At 33.0% G+C, this 19,990-nt stretch overlaps 1 protein-coding gene across 1 annotated transcript; it reads left to right on the forward strand.

The window, feature by feature from the left end:
* The first annotated feature begins 93 nt into the window (after positions 1-93).
* Positions 94-19,009, forward strand: LOC128206470 (cytoplasmic phosphatidylinositol transfer protein 1-like). Its single transcript, XM_052908901.1, has 10 exons — positions 94-238; positions 5,290-5,438; positions 7,314-7,402; positions 8,160-8,167; positions 9,934-10,005; positions 10,223-10,321; positions 10,719-10,778; positions 12,404-12,499; positions 12,762-12,825; positions 13,373-19,009. The coding sequence occupies exons 1-10, from the start codon at positions 191-193 to the stop codon at positions 13,507-13,509; spliced, it is 822 nt and encodes a 273-aa protein (XP_052764861.1). The 5' UTR covers positions 94-190; the 3' UTR covers positions 13,510-19,009.
* The last annotated feature ends 981 nt before the right edge of the window (positions 19,010-19,990 follow it).

A 19,990-nucleotide genomic window follows, 5' to 3' on the forward strand; every position in this document is an offset into this window, starting at 1 on the left:
CGGACACCGTCACACTCAGACTGCTTCACAGGTATTTGTCATCAAAATTATTTCATTCAATACATATGAGCACAGTCTAAATACACATGAGCACAGTCTGATATTTACTACACTACACGGAAACGATATGAGAAACTAATTGATCAGTTTTGCTCGAAGGTTAATTAAATTATTTTGAAGACACATCGCCATGCATTTAAAGGAATACAGAATATGCATGCCCCTCACGGTTCAAGAGGTAATTTTAATATTGTCATAATAACATTTCCTTTTGGAAAAAAATAATAGGTAAATAATATTTTTAATAAAATAATATGTCAAATAATGCTCACTCTCGACTTGAAATACTGTCATACATTTCTCAATTGTGGAATAGTTGCCCATCTCGGATAGGGCCACATGAGGCCAAAATTTTGACGTATGATAAGTTTATCTTATATAAAATAACAATTGTGAAAGAAGTTATTACAACATTATATTTAGCCACAATAATGCGTATTTTTGGAACTTTTTTAACATGTGGATATTCATTTTGTTCCCTAAACGCCACAAGTCGACTGATCCTTACCAATGTTAAATATATTCTTATACTGTTACTCCACAATACTTAACACTTCACTGTTAAATAAATCAAAAGTTACACTTTAATTATTTTAGCAGAATACTTTTACTTATAACACAAACATGTTTAATGAAACACAAATAATTAGTTTAAGTAAGATCCAATCGCCATTTTGAAACCATCAGGTGCCTGTTATCTTTCCGCTCAATATACTTAGCACTGGGATCTGTCATTCTTGGCTAGGAAAACAACAATTGGTTTATGGACGCGTAGAGTCGCTAAATCAAAAGTCGCAAAGACTCTGAAGCGGCTGTTTACATATACTACATTACATTACTCTTGTTCAAGGTGATGATGCAAAGGGGATTCTTTCTGTCCACATCCTTTATTTGTGGCATCTATCTGTCGTGTTAACATTAAAAAATGGAATTTCATGTATAAATCATTTGTGATAAGGCGAGTTGATACCTAAAGAATAACTATTGACAAAAATTAAAAAAATTAAAGCCACATATCTTGTTAATATTCATCTGAATGAATAAAAATGATACTGCGATTCTAATTCTGACAGCAAATACCATGTAAATATTTATTTACTATGAGCTATTTACATCCTAATAATTACGTTTATCTTTCTTATATATATCTTTCTTTATATTTCTTCGAAGTAGGTCTTATTTAATTTCTTGCTTTTGTATATAACATTTGGGAATAAAGGCCTCTCTTGACAGTCCAGTGTAGCTCCAGATTCTATCTATTATGAACAGCTGTAAAGAAGTTTTGGCATCAGATATATTTTGTCACTCCCCCCGGATTCATCCAAGATTTGATATGCTGTATTTTGTTTGTTTGTTTTCGGTCGAAAAAGAAGATCAAATCTTTCTTTGAATAGAACAAAGAATTTAATAAAAGACTGAGGAAACTTCAATCAAAACATATAACACCTACTCTCATTTCTTATGATGCAAATCACCCGGATTTAATTATTTCTTTTGTTATTAGTAAAACTTATCTGACTTATGTACATATTCGAAGTCCTGAAAGAAATATAACCAATTGTCAACATGAAATCAGTTCTTGGAATACATTATTTCTTTATATGAATTTCATAATTCCTTTTAACTGCTAAACTGACCATGCGGGATGCTTACACATTTTTAGGGTCCCCCCTTACAAACACCCAGGTTTACTTTTTATTTCAATCAAGGAGAAAAATAGTAATAAAATATGCCTAAAATGTACCATTTCAGACTAGAAATTGTCAACACTATAAACCAAATTAATTTCGGTTCTGAGGGAAGGGTGCACTTAAGGTGACGCCTCTTACATAAATCCTAGATCTGACCCTGCTTAAGTCTTTAAAAGAAACAAATTGTTGATAAGTTTAAATTACTTTTCATTTAGCCATTATTTAGTTTTATTATCATTTTATCAATAGTTATTTAACATTTCAATACCAGTAGAATCTGGTGATCACAATGACTCTATTCCGTTGCCATGTTAAAACGAAAGTAAGTCCTTAAAACATGATTAAACAACGAATTTAGATAACCTTAGAGCATGGTTCTTAGGTTTTTATATATTTTGTTAGAATAAGTGATAATTCAAAAATAGAAACAAAAAACACATTTTGTGCTCGTCACCTTTGTTTTTCATGTGAAATGTTTTCATTTTTTTTGGTAAATTTGACAAGATTGTAGAACTGCATCTCTTAGATATCCAATTACATGTATGTAAGTTACAGTCACTAATAATATGGTCATTTTTTTAAATAAAGATATTTTCCAAGACCCAAAAAGATAACAGTAAAAATTTGTTGCCATTTTGATCGCCCTGTCTCCGTCGTCAGTCGTCCGTCGTCAACAATTTGACTGTTAACACTCACAATTTGGGCACTAGCTTAATGAAACTTGGTCAGAATGTTACCCTCAATAAAATCTTGGATGAGGTCGATATTGGGTCATCTGGGGTTAAAAACTAGGTCACCAGGTCAAATTAAAGGAAAAGCTTGTTAACACTCTAGAGGTCTCATTTATGACTATATTCATGAAAGTTTGTCAGAATGTTTATATTAATAATCTTTAAGTCAAGTTTAAAACTGGGTCATGTGTGGTCAAAAAGTAGGTCACCAGGTCAAATCATAGGAAAAGCTTGTTAGCACTCTAGAGGTCACATTTATGACTGTATGTTCATGAAACTTAGTCAGAATGTTTATATTGATTAGCTCTAGGCCAAGTCTGAATCTGGGTCATGTGCGGTCAAAAACTAGGTCACCAGGTCAAATTAAAGGAAAAGCTTGTTAACACTCTAGAAGTCACATTTATAAAGGTTTCTTCATGAAAGTTGGTCAGAATGTTAACATTAATTATCTCTAAGTCAAGTTTAAAACTGGGTCATGTGCGGTCAAAAACTAGGTCATAAGGTATAATCATATGGTTATTGGATCAGGTGAGCGATTCAGGGCCTTCAGGGCCCTCTTGTTACGAATATTATCTGCATCGGTGCCGGATAGAACCACTAAATGAAAAGAATGGGGATGGAAAGAATTCGATAAGCATCATCATAAGCAGAGAGTGTGGTCTAATGTTGAGGGGGAATTTGGAGTACCTGGAGGAAACCAATTGAATAGTTTACGCAATGATCATTCAATGTGTTAAAAACTGGAACTGCTATATTCTTTTGTTAACAGTTGTATCATTTACTTGTAACTTTTATCCAGCTATTTTATGTATGACATATGGATGATAAACCTTTGTGTCTCTGACTTAGACAACTGTATTTTAGGACTGAGACTTATCAGACTTTCCAGTCCACTCTCTTCTGTTCCCAAAACTTTCTGAGTTGTATGTCTTATTACAGCAACTAGAAGTTTGTTCGAGAAAATGTCAGCAAAGTCAGTGTCAGAAAGGAATTCATTAACCATCAGTGAATTTATAACTGCAGCTTCTGCTGGGCTCTTATTGCTTAAATAAATTATGTGTGTAAAAATGGGTGAAGTAGTCGTTTTATCTCAGTTTTTGCCCTTTAATTAACATATAAAATTAATGAAAAATGTACTAATTGATGAATTCAATCATAATTCTGGTAAAATTAAAAGAAATAAAAAAATGCATGACATTTAATCTTGTTTAACCCTTTGCATGTCTTTCACACATAACAGGTGCTGATTTAACAAAAAATCATGTTTTATTAAATATATTGATAAGCTGCTTTGTTTCATGGCTTAGTATCATGCTATAGAAGTGTGACATCACTGGTACTTTCAGCAAACTATGTTTATTTACATCTCATCCATGTACATACAGTTCATGTTTATACAATTTACATGTACACAGCCATTCCTTTAAAGATTTATAGGAGATGGATTGGCAAGCACAATCTTGCCAATAATCATAACATTATATGTACATAGTAACAAACACTAAAACTATAAAATAGTTGCTTATTTCTTAAAAAGAGCAGTATTTATGACCATGATACTTACATTCATGAACTAATGCATGTCATTAGCAATAAAAAGATTTTATGTAACTAAAACTTATAAGACTAAAACATTGAATAAGAGCAAAATAAAAAGCTAAAATAAAAGTTGTGTGCAACTCTTACCTAGTATTACTTTTACAATATAAAACATTATTTCTACATTTAAGTTTTTGACAGCAGGTTTTTGCAAGTTGTTACAGAGGGTTCTGGGTTAGCAAAAAGAAACTTAAATTTGTCAACATCTGGCATATCATCAAAATTAACAAATATACTTTGAGCCTGGTTTTTGTATGCTATCATATACAGGACATTGAAAGAAACCAGTAAATCTGTTTCCACTGTATGTAAACATCACTATAATAAATATTCATGCACAATATGACACTTTGTATCCAAAAAATGATGTCATATGATCCGTTCAAAGAATTCTCTTATATCAAATAGTGCTGCAGCTCTTATTGTTTAGGCTTTAAAAATACTTTATGGGTCAAGTAATTTCCTAACTCCCCACAAAGGATAACAAATAAAACTTTGTCATAAACTTAAACTCATGTTCTTGTAAGGTTGAATCAGATAACAATTGTTTTTTTGGTGAACAGTGAACCAAATAGTGTACACTAAATTAGTGATGGTGTGTAGCATTATCTTACATCTGTAAATACTTTGAATGACTGAAAACAAGTTACAAGAATAATTTGCAAATTTATGGTATCTTCATATATATGTGAAATTTAAGCTTTTAGGTTTAAGTGCTTGATAAACAATTCTTAACACAAAAATGCAGTCCATAAAATTGTCTGTTTGCATTCTAAAATATATACATAAAAGACATTTATGCTCTGTTACACATGACTGCATTATATTACATAAAGAATTAAGTCAACCTCAAATGTCAATGTGTACTAGATTAGTAGCTTTGTACTCTTATCTAGTATTGGTAGTAACTATTATGTATCTAATATAAGAGATTTAACAACCTTCGTTAACCAATCTTGCATTTTTGTTAAAAAATCCATCTTCAATATTTTATTACTTGTCAACAAGAATTCTAAATGTAGGATCTGTACTAACTTTCATGAAACATTTATATGAAAATGCTTCATGTCTTGCCGTTCATTTTCATGAGGTTATGTTTTTGTCCCCATTTTTCAGCTTCATATTTACCACAGAACCTTTAACCCTCATCTTTGTTCCCAGTATAGTTTTATACAAAGTCTACTATACTCCCCTCTCCATTTTTCCAGTACCGTATTGGCCAGTTGTTTATGATTGCGAAACACAGCCATGAGCAGAGCCAAGAGGGGGAGGGAGTGGAGGTCGTCAAGAACGAGCCCTGTGAACATGAGGAGCATGGGAAAGGACAGTTTACCGAGAAACGGATACACCTGTCCAGGTACACTTGTCTTCATGTTAATGTATACCGTACACCTGTCCTCATATAAATGAATACAAATATCATCATGTGTTAATAAGTACACAAATCAGCATGTTAATGAATACACCTCTCATCATGTTAAGCTCTCATCTTTCTAGCTATGCAAACACATGCCAAGTTCATAAACAAAAATACTCAAGAGTCTTTTTATCACATTAAAATTGTGGACTTACACAATATAAAGGTGAAATTTAATAAATATTTCTATTGTAGCTAGTGGCAATGCATTACTATCGGAGTAGTGTGTGCTTTGATGTTAAAGTAGGTTTCACCTGCTAAATATTTTAAGTTGTATGTACAGTGGAAACTCACTAAACCGGATCTCAACAAAACCGGAATCCTCGGGATACCAGACTTTTTTCAGAGTCCCGGTTTTCCCCTTCTATTTTCAATGTAAAATAATCCCTACAAAACCGGAACCTCGGAATTCCGGAAACCGGACAAAAAATCGAGAAAATTTGTTAGTTGTCAATGTAATTTTACCTCACCAAACCGGATGTATATTTGTTCAAACATGTCAAAATGATTTTGTGTATTAGGAATTCGCGAATCGCGTTTCACTTTGTTTTGACAGCCGGTGCGTCGTTAAATATTGCACCTGTGATGTTGTGTTAACTCGATAATCGATAATGATGATTGCGCTGTGGATTGACTGCCACGCGATAATCAAACGATAATCAAACTTGTGAAAAGAAAATTGATTGAAACATTAATTTGTTTGTTGCAGAAAATAAAGAACTAGAAACGGTTATTAAGTGATCATTTTGGAAGGTTGTTTTATCAAAGACTTCTATGATTGAATCAAATTAGAGCGGTGCGTTAATTAAACTATCAAACATACTTAACAAGCATTAAATTACGCGAGTTGTTTTATTTTAAGACTTGGAAAAAAAGATGATTATTAAAACGCAGAAATGTTTAATAATGTTTATCACTTTTGCATGTGCTTTAATTATGTCTCAACCTCCGTCTAAACGTAAAGGTTAACTCAGTTAATATTTTGAGTAAACTTACTCCGTACATCAAATCCTCACTAAACCGGAATCCTCACTAAAGCGGAAATTTTGCCCAGTCCGGACCTTGTCCGGTTTAGTGAGTTTCCACTGTATTATAATCATATTTAAAGTTTTATTTAGAGAAAAAGAAGTGTTTGGCAGTATTGAGCATTTACTTCTATGCAGACAGAAGGATGATCATGCTGGCTAGGTTATCACATAAATTCTTACCTGGTGCATCAATTCTCAATCTCATATGATTTTTCCACATAAAAGCATGGCATGGTTCAAAATTACATTGTATGTATGCTCCATCCATTGTTAAAGCACAATCTTTAGTAAAGTATTATGTCGATAAAAGCATTGCTATAATTTTAAGGAACAAATATTTTTAAGCTATCTTAAAATGTACTTGAGAAAAGTGTAGCGAAGCTTTAGCAGTATTTTCCCATAAAATATTGACATTTCTAACTTACTAATGAGATAATAAAATTATGCTTTAAAAAATAGTGAAACATGTAAAAACAAATGATATTCCATTTGGTAAAATGGGTTGAGATTGAGTTTGAGAATTGAATTGAATTTGAGACGGAAGATTGCTTCAAAAAAAAGGACAGGGTGCATATACATTTATATACACACTATAAACGCACATGTCCTGTTCATGAATACATCAATGCACACGACTAGGTTTAGAGTTTGCATGCCAAGGAAATGAATACACAGGTCTAGGTAATGCATAAACATGCTTAAGACTGAATGTAATGAACACATATAATGTATTCCACTGCCATTTTATGAATACACGCCCAGTGAATGACAACTTATTTTTATTCAGCAAACTTCCCCAGTGGATCCGCTCCATGATTCCTGCGATCTTCTACATCACAGAGAAGGCGTGGAACTACTATCCCTACACTAGGACAGGTAATTTACAATTGAAGAACTAAATTTTTATTCCCTACGTTCATTTCTAATCAATTGTTTATTGGATATTATCCATTTCCATGTTTGTTTAAGTGCATTAATATATTGTATATTTCATCCCCCTGCAAGGTTAAGATGGGCATTAAAGAAGTAGTTGCATGTTTTAGAGGTTTAACAGGGGTGTAGCTAGTGATACAGATATAAGTACACGCATGGCAACAAATGGAAAAGTCTATAAAATTCACATTTATTCACTATAATTATCAAGAATTGAAAGAAAGAAAAATGGAGAATGGAGGTTAAAACTGTTCACTCTGTAACTGACATCTACAACAGTATGGTGTAATTGTGTCATATGTTGTTGTAGCATTTGGGGAAAGGAATATATTACGAGTATGTCCTGACAATAATTACACATCAAATTTGCCTATAAATGTTAACAAAATCTTAATATTTAGTCAGAACACATATTACAAATCACCATTGATTTAACATGATAAATATCAATCAAAATCTTTTGGTTTTTAAACTATATTATAAATTTGAAGGCAGTTAATTTCAAAACTGATCATGTCAATTTGTTGTACAGTGTTCTGTTCAGACATCTCATGCCTACCCAGTAAATGGTTGTCACATACTTAAGGTCAATTGAATATGTTATAAACTTTTTCAGCCTACTGAAGTACTATTTATGTTTATAAAATTTATTCACATTAAACTTCTGTTTTTTTGCATGTGCTGTTTCACCATTTAACAGAATACACAGTAAGTAGCAACTGAGGGTGGGTTTTATCTTAGAGACTTGCCATATTTACTATTACTAATGCTTCACATACAAAGAAATTAAGCATGTGTGCATCTCTTTGAACAATTCATTTTAACAATATGCAGTGCTCTGGATAAGGTTTTGGATCAAAGGTATTTTACTCCCAAATTATTTTCCTCAAAGAGTACGCGCTGATTTTACTTTGAAGAGTACCTGTACTCATTGAGGTGCAAAGCAAATTTACCAGTTTTAAACACTTAAACAAGTATCAGACAGAATTAAGAGTTGTGTAGGTATAATTTCTAAGGTAGGTGCTCAACATAGGACAATCTCACAATTTCCTAAGAGCTGATCCAGGAAAATAGGCAAAATAGGGCTTGGGAATTGTGATAAATACATTTTTTTTCGTGTGATGTATTAAAGGAGTTCCAATTGTCTTGGATGGGGCTTTATAGGAGTCCAAATTGTCTTGGTGGATGTGTTTCAGAGTTCATATTGTCTTGGTGGAGGTCAGCAACATATTCTAGTGAGTTGGTGGAGGGGGCTTAAAGGCCCGCAATGCGGATGTAACATAGTAAATGTGGGCATCATTACTTTCGTTTTTGTTATTGCTGCTCCAGTTGTCATATTCACCATTTTTGACATCATTATTTTTTCCATCATTTTTTCAGAAACCATTCAATGTTTTAAATTTGTTTCAAGTGCTGTCTCTTAATTTTTTAAGAAAATTTATCTTATTTTATGATATATTGCATTGTGCAGCATCTGAGCTATAAAAAACAGGTTCTTCCAATGGTATCTTTAAAACTATTTTTAAACATTTTTTTCCTGGAACAGCCCTTAGCAGTGATCTCCCCCATAAATGAAAAACGGGTATTGTACTATGGAGGCAACTAACTACTACCTTAAATTGGCAGTGAATCACTAGATAACAAATTTAATTGATTAATAACTTACTTTAAAATGTACGCCAATCAATAAATAAGACTCTTAAACTGAATCCCATGGGAATTGATATGCAAAGTTCAATATCAGTTACAAGTGTTATGTGCAGTAGTTATTCACCTTATCTGGAGCTCTGGATAAGTTCAGTTTATATTTCAAGTTACTGCAGCTAATGTTGTATTTAGTTTAGGATTTATAATTTATGTTTGGAGTGCATAAATGACATTGCATTGCTAAGAGGTTCAATGATTTTAATGCACTTTGTCTTCTCTCTCAAGTAAAGAATTGTTTTTAGTGTTTTTACTGGTGCGTACTTAAAATATTTTTTAGATGAATAGTTCAAACAAAGCTATAAGCATGTGAACAGGAAATGTATCGCAAAAAGTCTTAATTGCAAATCAGTTATTTATTATGAAAAGCTTTATTTATTTTTATTCTGCAAAGCCTGGTAGACGATTTAGAATTACATAAATTTAACAAACAAAATATTGCTTAAATTCATTTGCAATCAAGTGTTTATGTGTGACCATTGCTGTCACACTACATGGGCCTTAAAAAAGTAGAACTTTTTGAATGTATCAGATACTATCTTAAACTTCTTGTTCTGAATATAATTACACTGCATTCTTTTAGATGGAGCTAACAATTTAGATTATGATATTTATTTTGTTATTAACTGCGTTATAAAAACTATTAAGGTACATATAGAAGTAAGAAACAATCTGGGAAATATTTATAACTCTCTCTCTGTCCATCAAAAGAAGATTTTCAAATGCACTTCTTCATGTTAATGCTATGTTTCAAATTTTGTAAATTTTAGTGTTCATTCATCCCCCGATTCTCGGTGCATATAACGACCAAGTATGAAGACAACAATGGTTCTACAGAAAATGTAAGTAAATATTGTAATTGTGCATCTATTCTTTCCAGCAAACTCTTGAACGAACAATACAAAGTTAGTTATTTGAACAACATCTCTCATTCCTTTATTTGGTTTATGAAAAATTAAAACAAACTTGCCTTTAGAACTTTCTGATTTTGACCGCTAAGTATTGGCACACATGCAAATAAACATGTGGTGTGCATGTAACATTTTTGTTATTATTCAGTGCCATAACCTGAGCGAGGAGGAGTTGAGTCAGCGTGAGGTGGACTTTATAGACATTGTTAGCGACCCTATCGACGAGAGCAAGTACAAGGAGGAAGAGGTACCCAATGTTATTGTGCAAGTTGTGGAAATTAAGTTATCCAAATTAGACCAAAGATAAACATGCCTGAATTCTTATACTACTGCTTGCCTGCTGACATTTAACCATCCTGTCTATTCAGTCTTGTGATAATTTCCATGACTTAATTCAGTTTGGAACAGTTATTGTTTTTCAAACAAAAGAATAGGTGGTTGTTCATACGGTAGCTTCATTGTTACCCTTGTGAGACCAGTTGGCTAGATTTTGATCACAAAGTCTCCCTTGGTGATCTAGTTTATTTGAAGCAATGCTTAGTGCATTATTCTTGCTTTTTGATTGTTTATGTATCATTTTTATAAATTCCACTTTTTAACATTTAAATACAGAATAATGAGCCCCATGGTTAATTCAATTTCAGGATCTCACAAAAGTGAAATCAACCAAGACAGGACGAGGGCCATTTGGAAAGGACTGGAGGGTAGGTTGACAAACTGGATAAGATTAGAGTAGGCAATATATCAGCAATAGAACATGTGACTCTTGTGAGCTTTTGAACCACTCATAACCTTGCTATTGTGATAGCGTTGTTGTCATTGTCTATGGCAGTGAAGCTAGCACAAAAAACTTGAACCTTTGCTAGAACATTCAAGGTATTCAGATGGAATTTGTGATGGTAGAGACTATAGATACTTGTAAAGCAAGACAATAAGCTTTAATAAGCGTTGAATTATATGCCCCATGTCTCTTTTGGAAATAAAGTACTTTAGTGGACTAGTAAAACATTGCCAAATAAGTTAAAATGGTATTCATTATGGATAACATCTTGGCATAGGTAGACTTATGGTTTGATGTTAATAGTATGCTTTGAATTCATTACTTAAGATGACAAGAATGTTACAGTTCTAAATATGTGTGCAATGGTTCATAACAAGGCATTTAGGCACACATGTGTTAACACTAGAGATGCAAACGAATGGCAAAATTGATATTCGAATATTCGGTAATTCTTTCGATCGAATATTCGAATATTCGATAACCAAAATACATCTTTTCAAAGTTGTATTAAACTATTATTATCATTCGCCAGTAATAGCCAATTCATTTTGATTCTTCTTTTTCGTAGCAACTACGCGCGGCGGACCCTGATTTCCCCATATGAGTTTCTGAAATTCCCCATTTGTATATAGAAAACGGTAATTCATTATGAACAATCAAAAATCAAAATCGAATAATTCCGCTGCCTTCATATTGTGAAACAATGTGAAATTAGATGGATTCCTAATCATATGGCGTAATGAGCCAATGGAGGGTCTTTCCGTAGGACGAGCAGTCTCGTTCTGGGATAGACCTCTACCTTATATACCAAACCAACTCGAAACATATATGAATTTGATTCTTCTACATCAATAGGGGCAATATATCCTAAAACGCTATACTATACAGTAACATTTCAAAGCAAGAACAGTGCATCGAAACATGGAAAACAGTTAACAGCACATGTATCTGCATTATTGTAGCAAATGCCATACATAGTATCACGGCAATTTGAGCAATGTTGCATAGCTTAATCTGCAACCAAGACAGCGCATTAGTGTGAAGGCCGTTTCCTTAAATCCTTAATTGACAAAGGCATTGGTGTCACTTGTCCAATAGCAAGTTGTAAAATTCCAGGGACTTTTTATAGCACCCGGCGATATGTCCCTAAATGACATATGCCCGTGTTTAGTGTATTGTCATCACATTCACACCTCTGGCATTAGGGGCCAATCATTGTAAAAACATGACAAAAGAACTAAATACACAATTGCAGCCTTGTAGGTCAAAGGTTTTTTTATTTTATTTATTCAACATTTTTTTTCGAATATTCGAATACCGATTTTGCCATTCGAATACCAAACGTTTGATCGAATATTCAAATATTCGAATATTCGTTTGCATCCCTAGTTAACACATACTTGGTGGGAATAACCTTTTAACTACTAGGAACTCTTGTGTACTGTCTTGTGGGTAAACCATTACTGTTAGTTCCATTGGTGAAGCCTGAGAATGTATATGTGTATAATTTAACAAGCATTTCAGCCAATATAATTTGTGTATTTCCAGGATACTACCTCACCAGTTATGTGTTCATACAAAGTTGTTCGCTGCTTCTTTGAGGTCTGGGGTCTACAGACAAAAGTGGAAGGATATGCTCAAAGGGTACAGTTTGTTGTCATTATGCCGTTATATTTATTGCATTTCTTAAGTTTAACTGTGGAACACATCTTTTGCAGTGCTTATACTTAATCTGTTTAAATTCAAATCAGAATTTCATCATGAATGTATGATGGCAAATGCTTGTCTGGTAGTTTCATGTTAAATATTTAACATTTCGAATGAATGAAAAAAGTAATAAGACATCTAGTTGGTATATGGTAATGTCTGTCAATTTATTATTGTGACACATTATTGAATATTTCAGTCATGTCGAGATGTGAATCTCCTTGGACACAGACAGGCCATCTCCTGGATGGACGAATGGATAGGTATGGCAACATTTCTCCTAATATAACTTTCAAGATTGTACATTTTTATAAACTGATCCATTGACTTCTGTCTTGTCTCCTAGTCGTGTTGCCTTCAAAGATGGAATAGTTTAGTCATAACTAATTTTATACCAAGAAAACCAAAGTAATGCCAATGAAACACACATGTGTGCATTGAACTGCAACAAAATTAGAGTACCAGGATACAGGATTGTCAGTATGATATGCACATCTGTAAATCATAATGTAACTGTACCACATCAGCATTCAATGTTATCAGCCCTTATTTCTCGAAAGTTTCCAGCATAAGTGTCTTATTTCATTAACCTTAATTTCTAACTTTATCTTGGTTTAATCTACTAAAGAATTAGTTTATCTTGAAGGTTCTTTCTTCCAAGGTATAAAAACGCTTAAAAATTTAAACACACCAAAACAAAAAAAGTGAGGTTAGCTTAATCCTGTTGTAAGGGATTTCAGATGTTTCGAGACTTTGGGTCTAGATGTATTCTGGTACATTGATGTTACTATTTACATAATGCCATTACAGGCATGAACCTGGATGATATACGCGCCTACGAGACAGAAATGAACAAGAAGACTAATCAGAAAGTTCTCCAGGATGTGGGTGAGCTCCCCACCGAATGTTCCCCGTGCGAGGTAGGAGACAACGTGGACGCCTTGTAACATCAGCACATGTGGAATAGTGTGTTTGGGCTCGCATCTAAGAACATTATTTTTGGCCTGTGGCCTTGTTTGTTTTTCAAGTATAAATGTCTGGATATTGTGATAGACTTGGTGTCGTCAGCAGCAGTGTCAGGCAGAATTTTTTACCTTGACCGTAATTCTACTCTAGACATGAAAATAAGTAGACATGAAAGTTAGTATACATGAAAGTTAGTAAACATGTCACCATTGACATTTCACTTACATGTATAAGGGGTCATTAATCTAGCTGTATTGTTTTTGGAGTAAAGACCCTTGATAGACTAAAAATATTGATGAGCGTTGACATCCTCCTATGGTGTTCAGATGTTGTTTGATACGGTTGAGATTTTAATCTTATCCTGTGGATGATTTTGAAATACACTGCCTTGTCATTGTTAAAAATCTCTGGAATATATATACATATAAATATATATTGTTATGGTGAACAATGGGTCAATTGTTCAGAACTTTGATAAAGTGAACAAGTATCTCTATTTAACTGTGTCTCATAGACTCACTTGTTATCTGCAGTTGAGACCAGCTTTCCTCATTGTATGTAAGAATGGTGGTTAAAGGGTTTTAGTATGTATTTACCAAATTAAAAGGTTTCATTCAACACAGCTTACTGTTTGAGATTAGGATTGGTCTACTGGCCCAGCCTCTGTTTAAATCCACCATTTCACTTGATTAAAATCAATAACCACTGACTGCTGATTTAAACAAAAAAATGTATGGCAGATTTGAATAATACTGCCATCCCATTAGAAAAAAAATATCTTTCAATGATTAGATAAAAACAATGAATACATGATAATTAGTTCGCCTTTTAAAGTTAACATTAATGCCTTGAGCAATGCTGTTTCATCAATGCTTTTAAGAAAACAAATTTCTGAACAAATGGTCGATTGTATATTAAAATGTACCTTATGTTTGAATTGATTGGAATGTTTTACATGTAACTTGTTTGTGATAAGCTAAGTGTTGTTGGAAGAGTTTACAAGATGGTAATGGAACATCCAGTATTGGAGTTTGAATCATTGTTTAGTGTTATTGATATTATATTATAATGTAGTTGTAGTTGTTCTACAAGTAGACACAGCGAATAGATAGAATCAAATCCCACACACACTGATCTCTGCGAAATCCTCAAATTTTAAGCACATTCTTCACCACCCTTCCATGCATTATTTACCTGCTTCTGACCATCATATTTATATTTATTTAATGCTTTCATTCCCACTTAATAGTGTGAACACTTGACAAGTCACACTTTTAAATTAGAGTGAAGACACTAATTTAGCCCTTAAAGATTATGATTTTATTAGATTTGTTTTTTTTAGATTTCTGAAGTTAAAATGTGTTTCCCCACCTTATCACTGTATTATTTTACTAGCCATTTTGTAACTTGTAAATACAAGAAATACATAAAAAAAATAAACATACTATTATAAATAATCAGACGTAACTAGTCAATGCTCATACATATATTTACATAATCATGATTATAGTGTAACTATTATAATGCAATATGATACAACTTCAATATTGTTCTCACATATCCCTCTCGTTACTGCTTGGAGCTGCTGATACTCATTGTATATACACCGTGTAAATGATTCCAATTATATAATGTTTCATTTCTTGTACCCATTATCACAATGCATTTCTCTCAAGCATTAGAAAGTATGACTTTATGCTGATATAACAAACATGCCTACATGCTGCTGCCTGAATGTGCTGACTTCTTGACATATATAGATGTGCAGCTTCAACATTTCAGCATTTTTAATGAAAATATGGCATTCATTGGAACAAAACTATTCTTAAGACCTCAACTTCTTTGGACTATCTCCTGCTTATAATTTGTTGATGAGATAAGACTTATTTAGTGACCACTGTGCTGTTCAGCCAGCTGATTTTATATGATGTTTAAATTTCTTTCAAGATTTTTTTTCTTCAGTGTTATAATTGGATTACCTGAAATATTTTTGTACAATTCACAAATTTTAATATTAACATTCATCTGCGTATGAAAACATTTGGTCAGTGCACAGATAATCACAGATGGTAATTGACATATTTTTTCATGCACTAATGATACACATACAGTTTTCATTGCAATGATTCTCATATACATGTATAATTTATGTGTTGATCTGTTTCTTAGACAACATGTACAAATAGCAGAGTGACTTAATGGAGTTTGTTACTGTCAGTGAGATAAGAAACCTCAATTTTGCAATTATATCAGGCAGGGATGATAAAAGTCAGGATTGTTCCTGACATCAGGTTTGAGAATGTTCAATATCTGACTATCAGTCATTTGTTAAGTTTTTTTGTTTTTTTGGCAGGATGACATTGCATTTAAGGTGGTGATTTGGTGATTGTACCTTTAAATTGTTATGAAGTATTTAAAACAATTTTAACAGGAGTCGAGGCCAATTGACCTTGCTTTTGGCCTGAATACCTCAAACTCAAATTTTCAGGATGGGGATCTTGGGTCAGTTACCATCCCTGATCAGGTGAGGGGGTCTTATTTTATGGCGGATACTCAAAACAAGATCATCGGCATTAATTTATATTTATTTATTTTTTTGTGAAATTACAATTATATGTAGTATTTGATGAAGCATTTTATACAGCATTTTAGATTTGCAGAGCAATGCTAGAGCTTATTTTGTACTTGAAATGTATGGATTAGTTTTGCTACATTCCAAATTGTCATACAAAAGTTGTCGTTTTCCTGCTAGTTGAGGGCATAGATGTAATGCTGTGTACTATCCTTAGTTTCATGGCTATTTTGGTTATGTTGGTAGTTTGTAATTAATTACCTCTGTAGGTCACAACCCTTTCAAAGACTTTTAAACAATTAAATATGCTTTATGTTTGACAATCAACAAAAGAAATACAGCAAAGGAATATTTCCAGTTCCCCTTCAGATTCTGCTGTAAGAAGGAATTTTTTTTTATATATTTTCATAAAACTGTTACACAGTCAGTTGAACAATTTCAATGCTTGTTTATGATTCCAAATCTTTAGAAGACTCATGCTTTAGCTTTTATCAAAATAATTTTAGTACTGCAATACTGTAACCTTTTGTTCACAGTTGAAATATGTGTTCAGGCTATAGTATATTATATGTATTTAATGAATGTGTCCCTTCTTTGTATATCTAAAGTTGATCAGTCCGTATATCACTGTATTTAAATATAAATCCAGTTTATGATGTCAGCGTTCTATCATATTTTTGGCTGACCCAGACCTTGCCATAAATATAATATGGGCAGTTGACATCAAACAATTCAGCTTGCTCTTTTCACAACGGCAAAACATTGTCGCAATAAAACATTATTTGCTTTGTTCAATAAAACACATCTATAGCGCTTTGAAAATATTCAATATGGTATAAAATGTTTGGTATAATATTAAAAACATTTACACATGACTTCAGGCCATATGGCATAAGGACCGGCCAGTCAACCCCCCGAAGGTGAATGGACCTCGGTTAATGCCTCGATCCATTTACACTTGCAGTGGCTGACTGGCCGGTCCTTATAATGTCATATCACCCTCAGTGGTGTGTAATACTTCTTAAATAGGTATAAATATGTTCTGCATATAGTCACTAGTGTATTGTTTATTTTTATTTTAAGCAAAAACATTAACCCTTGTTTTTATGTCACAAAATTTATCATGGTTCTTTATAAATACAATCAATGTAAGATCATACAATAGATAATAAGCCAAGTGAACTTATTTATGTTTTCATTGAATGAAATGTAAAGAAGGCTAATGGTTTCTACTGTATTTAGTTTATGGAGATCATTTTGCAGTTCAAGTTTGCAATGTACCAGCGGGATGGTGTAAAACTCCCATATGAAAATTTGAGAAATAGCTTCTGTATATGTTCATATATCAATGAGCGCAGAAAAAGGGAATTCACTTTTGTAAATTGAACACATGATATATTTAGTGATGAAATACCCCCAATAACCACTGATTAACACCAGGAAAACTAAATCATACAACAAATTAACCATGAAGATATCAAACTATGGCATATTATTTGTAATGTAGAGTCAGTTTTTTTCAGCTGAGTTTGTTTTTTTGATGAGTTTTTATTTTATGTTGTCTATTAGACTGTTGTTTTTATTTGCTCAATGTTAAGTTGAAATTGATAATAATGTATAAATTGTGTTTTAAAAGAAATGTACAACGCATAGTTGTAGTTTGCGATCCTATCATGTTGTACAATATTGATGGGGAATTTTGTCTATCATGTTGTACAGTGTTGATGGGGAATTTTGTCTATCATGTTGTACAGTGTTGATGGGGAATTTTGTCTATCATGTTGTACAGTGTTGATGGGGAATTTTGTCTATCATGTTGTACAGTGTTGATGGGGAATTTTGTCTATCATGTTGTACAATGTTGATGGGGAATTTTGTCTATCATGTTGTACAATGTTGATGGGGAATTTTGTCTATCATGTTGTACAATGTTGATGGGGAATTTTGTCTATCATGTTGTACAATATTGATGGGGAATTTTGTCTATCATGTTGTACAGTGTTGATGGGGAATTTTGTCTATCATGTTGTACAATGTTGATGGGGAATTTTGTCTATCATGTTGTACAGTGTTGATGGGGAATTTTGTCTATCATGTTGTACAGTGTTGATGGGGAATTTTGTCTATCATGTTGTACAGTGTTGATGGGGAATTTTGTCTATCATGTTGTACAGTGTTGATGGGGAATTTTGTCTATCATGTTGTACAGTGTTGATGGGGAATTTTGTCTATCATGTTGTACAATGTTGATGGGAAATTTTGTCTATCGTGTTGTACAATGTTGATGGGAAATTTTGTCTATGGTGTTGTACAATGTTGATGGGGAATTTTGTCTATCGTGTTGTACAATGTTGATGGGGAATTTTGTCTATCGTGTTGTACAATGTTGATGGGGAATTTTGTCTATCGTGTTGTACAATGTTGATGGGGAATTTTGTCTATCGTGTTGTACAATGTTGATGGGGAATTTTGTCTATCGTGTTGTACAATGTTGATGGGGAATTTTGTCTATCATGTTGTACAATGTTGATGGGGAATTTTGTCTATCATGTTGTACAATGTTGATGGGGAATTTTGTCTATCATGTTGTACAATGTTGATGGGGAATTTTGTCTATCATGTTGTACAGTGTTGATGGGGAATTTTGTCTATCATGTTGTACAATATTGATGGGGAATTTTGTCTATCATGTTGTTCAATGTTGATGGGGGAATTTTGTCTATCATGTTGTTCAATGTTGATGGGGAATTTTGTCACATATCCAGGTTTTGAAACGTTCATGAATATTACTTTTGAAATTAATTTTATGTAGAATTTTAGACACAAACTGTTATAATAAAACATCAGTACATTGCGATCTTTGTTATGAGCTGATCAAAACATGCACAAATAAATCGTCATTATCCAGATATGTTCGTTCTGAATCTGATGTATTGTTTATGCGACTAGAGATAGTCAAATACAGTATATTCGTCCAACGATGGTTTGAAGTACATGGGGAAAGGGTTTATTTCGCTGTTATGTCATAAAAACGAAACATAAAAGTAGATCAAATTTATGTTCATTAAACTTCATAGGATGTTTTTAATGTTAAATAATGATGGTCAGTTTCACAAATTACTACTCAACTTCCTGATACACATTTCCGCTGTCGACGTATAGTGTCACCATTAACCCTGTGGCCATTAGCATCTTCAAATGGTCAAGGCAAACTGTTACACACATAGTGGTGCTAGCAAGTCACAAACACACACTTGATTACAGTTTCAATCTTGGAATGGTGTAAAACAACGTGCTTTATTCAAAGGTAAGTGCTTTGTTTTGATTATTGACATATAGAAAATATAGTGCAAAAAACAAAAACGGAAATGGGGTTAATATGGTTCGTTGGCGAAAATCATCGTTTCGTTTTGCGCGCGCTAGTTTTATAGATATCCACTTCTCATCTTTGAAGTCGTGGCTTAAAGCCTAAGAAAGGCCACGTTTTCTGAATGAAGTTTATGCCTATTATCGTTTAACTATGGATCGAACACGTATTATTTAATTTTAGTAAGTTTTATTAACATTTATTATTTAGTTTGTTAAATAAACTTCGAACAGAATACAACAATAGTTTGTACGAAGGAGGTGAAATGAAAGAGTGATTCGTATCAGATCCTTCCCTATTTTTTAATTGGGATAAAACAGTTTAATGTAATACAATTCATTTTGAAATCAAGACGGTTGTCACGTGTACCATGTCCGTAATCTTCGGCTTAGTTCTCATATGTATCATGAACCAGTAGTATCCAAAACCTCGCTACCATTGAACGCATGAATGTGTGGCCGTGCGTGAACGAACTATTATTTTTTGGTTTAACAATTAGTAACTTGACTATTTACTTTCAGAA

The sequence above is a fragment of the Mya arenaria genome, chromosome 2, assembly GCF_026914265.1.
Source record: "Mya arenaria isolate MELC-2E11 chromosome 2, ASM2691426v1".
NCBI classification, from domain to species: Eukaryota; Metazoa; Mollusca; class Bivalvia; order Myida; family Myidae; genus Mya; species Mya arenaria.

What these genes read in the sequence shown, in the direction of transcription:
- LOC128206470 (XM_052908901.1), top strand. Translation starts at nt 191, where the DNA reads ATGCATTTAAAGGAATACAGAATATGCATGCCCCTCACGGTTCAAGAG. An exon ending in TGGAAGGATATGCTCAAAGG is followed by an intron (nt 12,500 to 12,761) that starts GTACAGTTTGTT and finishes TGAATATTTCAG; the next exon opens with TCATGTCGAGATGTGAATCT. An exon ending in CTGGATGGACGAATGGATAG is followed by an intron (nt 12,826 to 13,372) that starts GTATGGCAACAT and finishes ATGCCATTACAG; the next exon opens with GCATGAACCTGGATGATATA.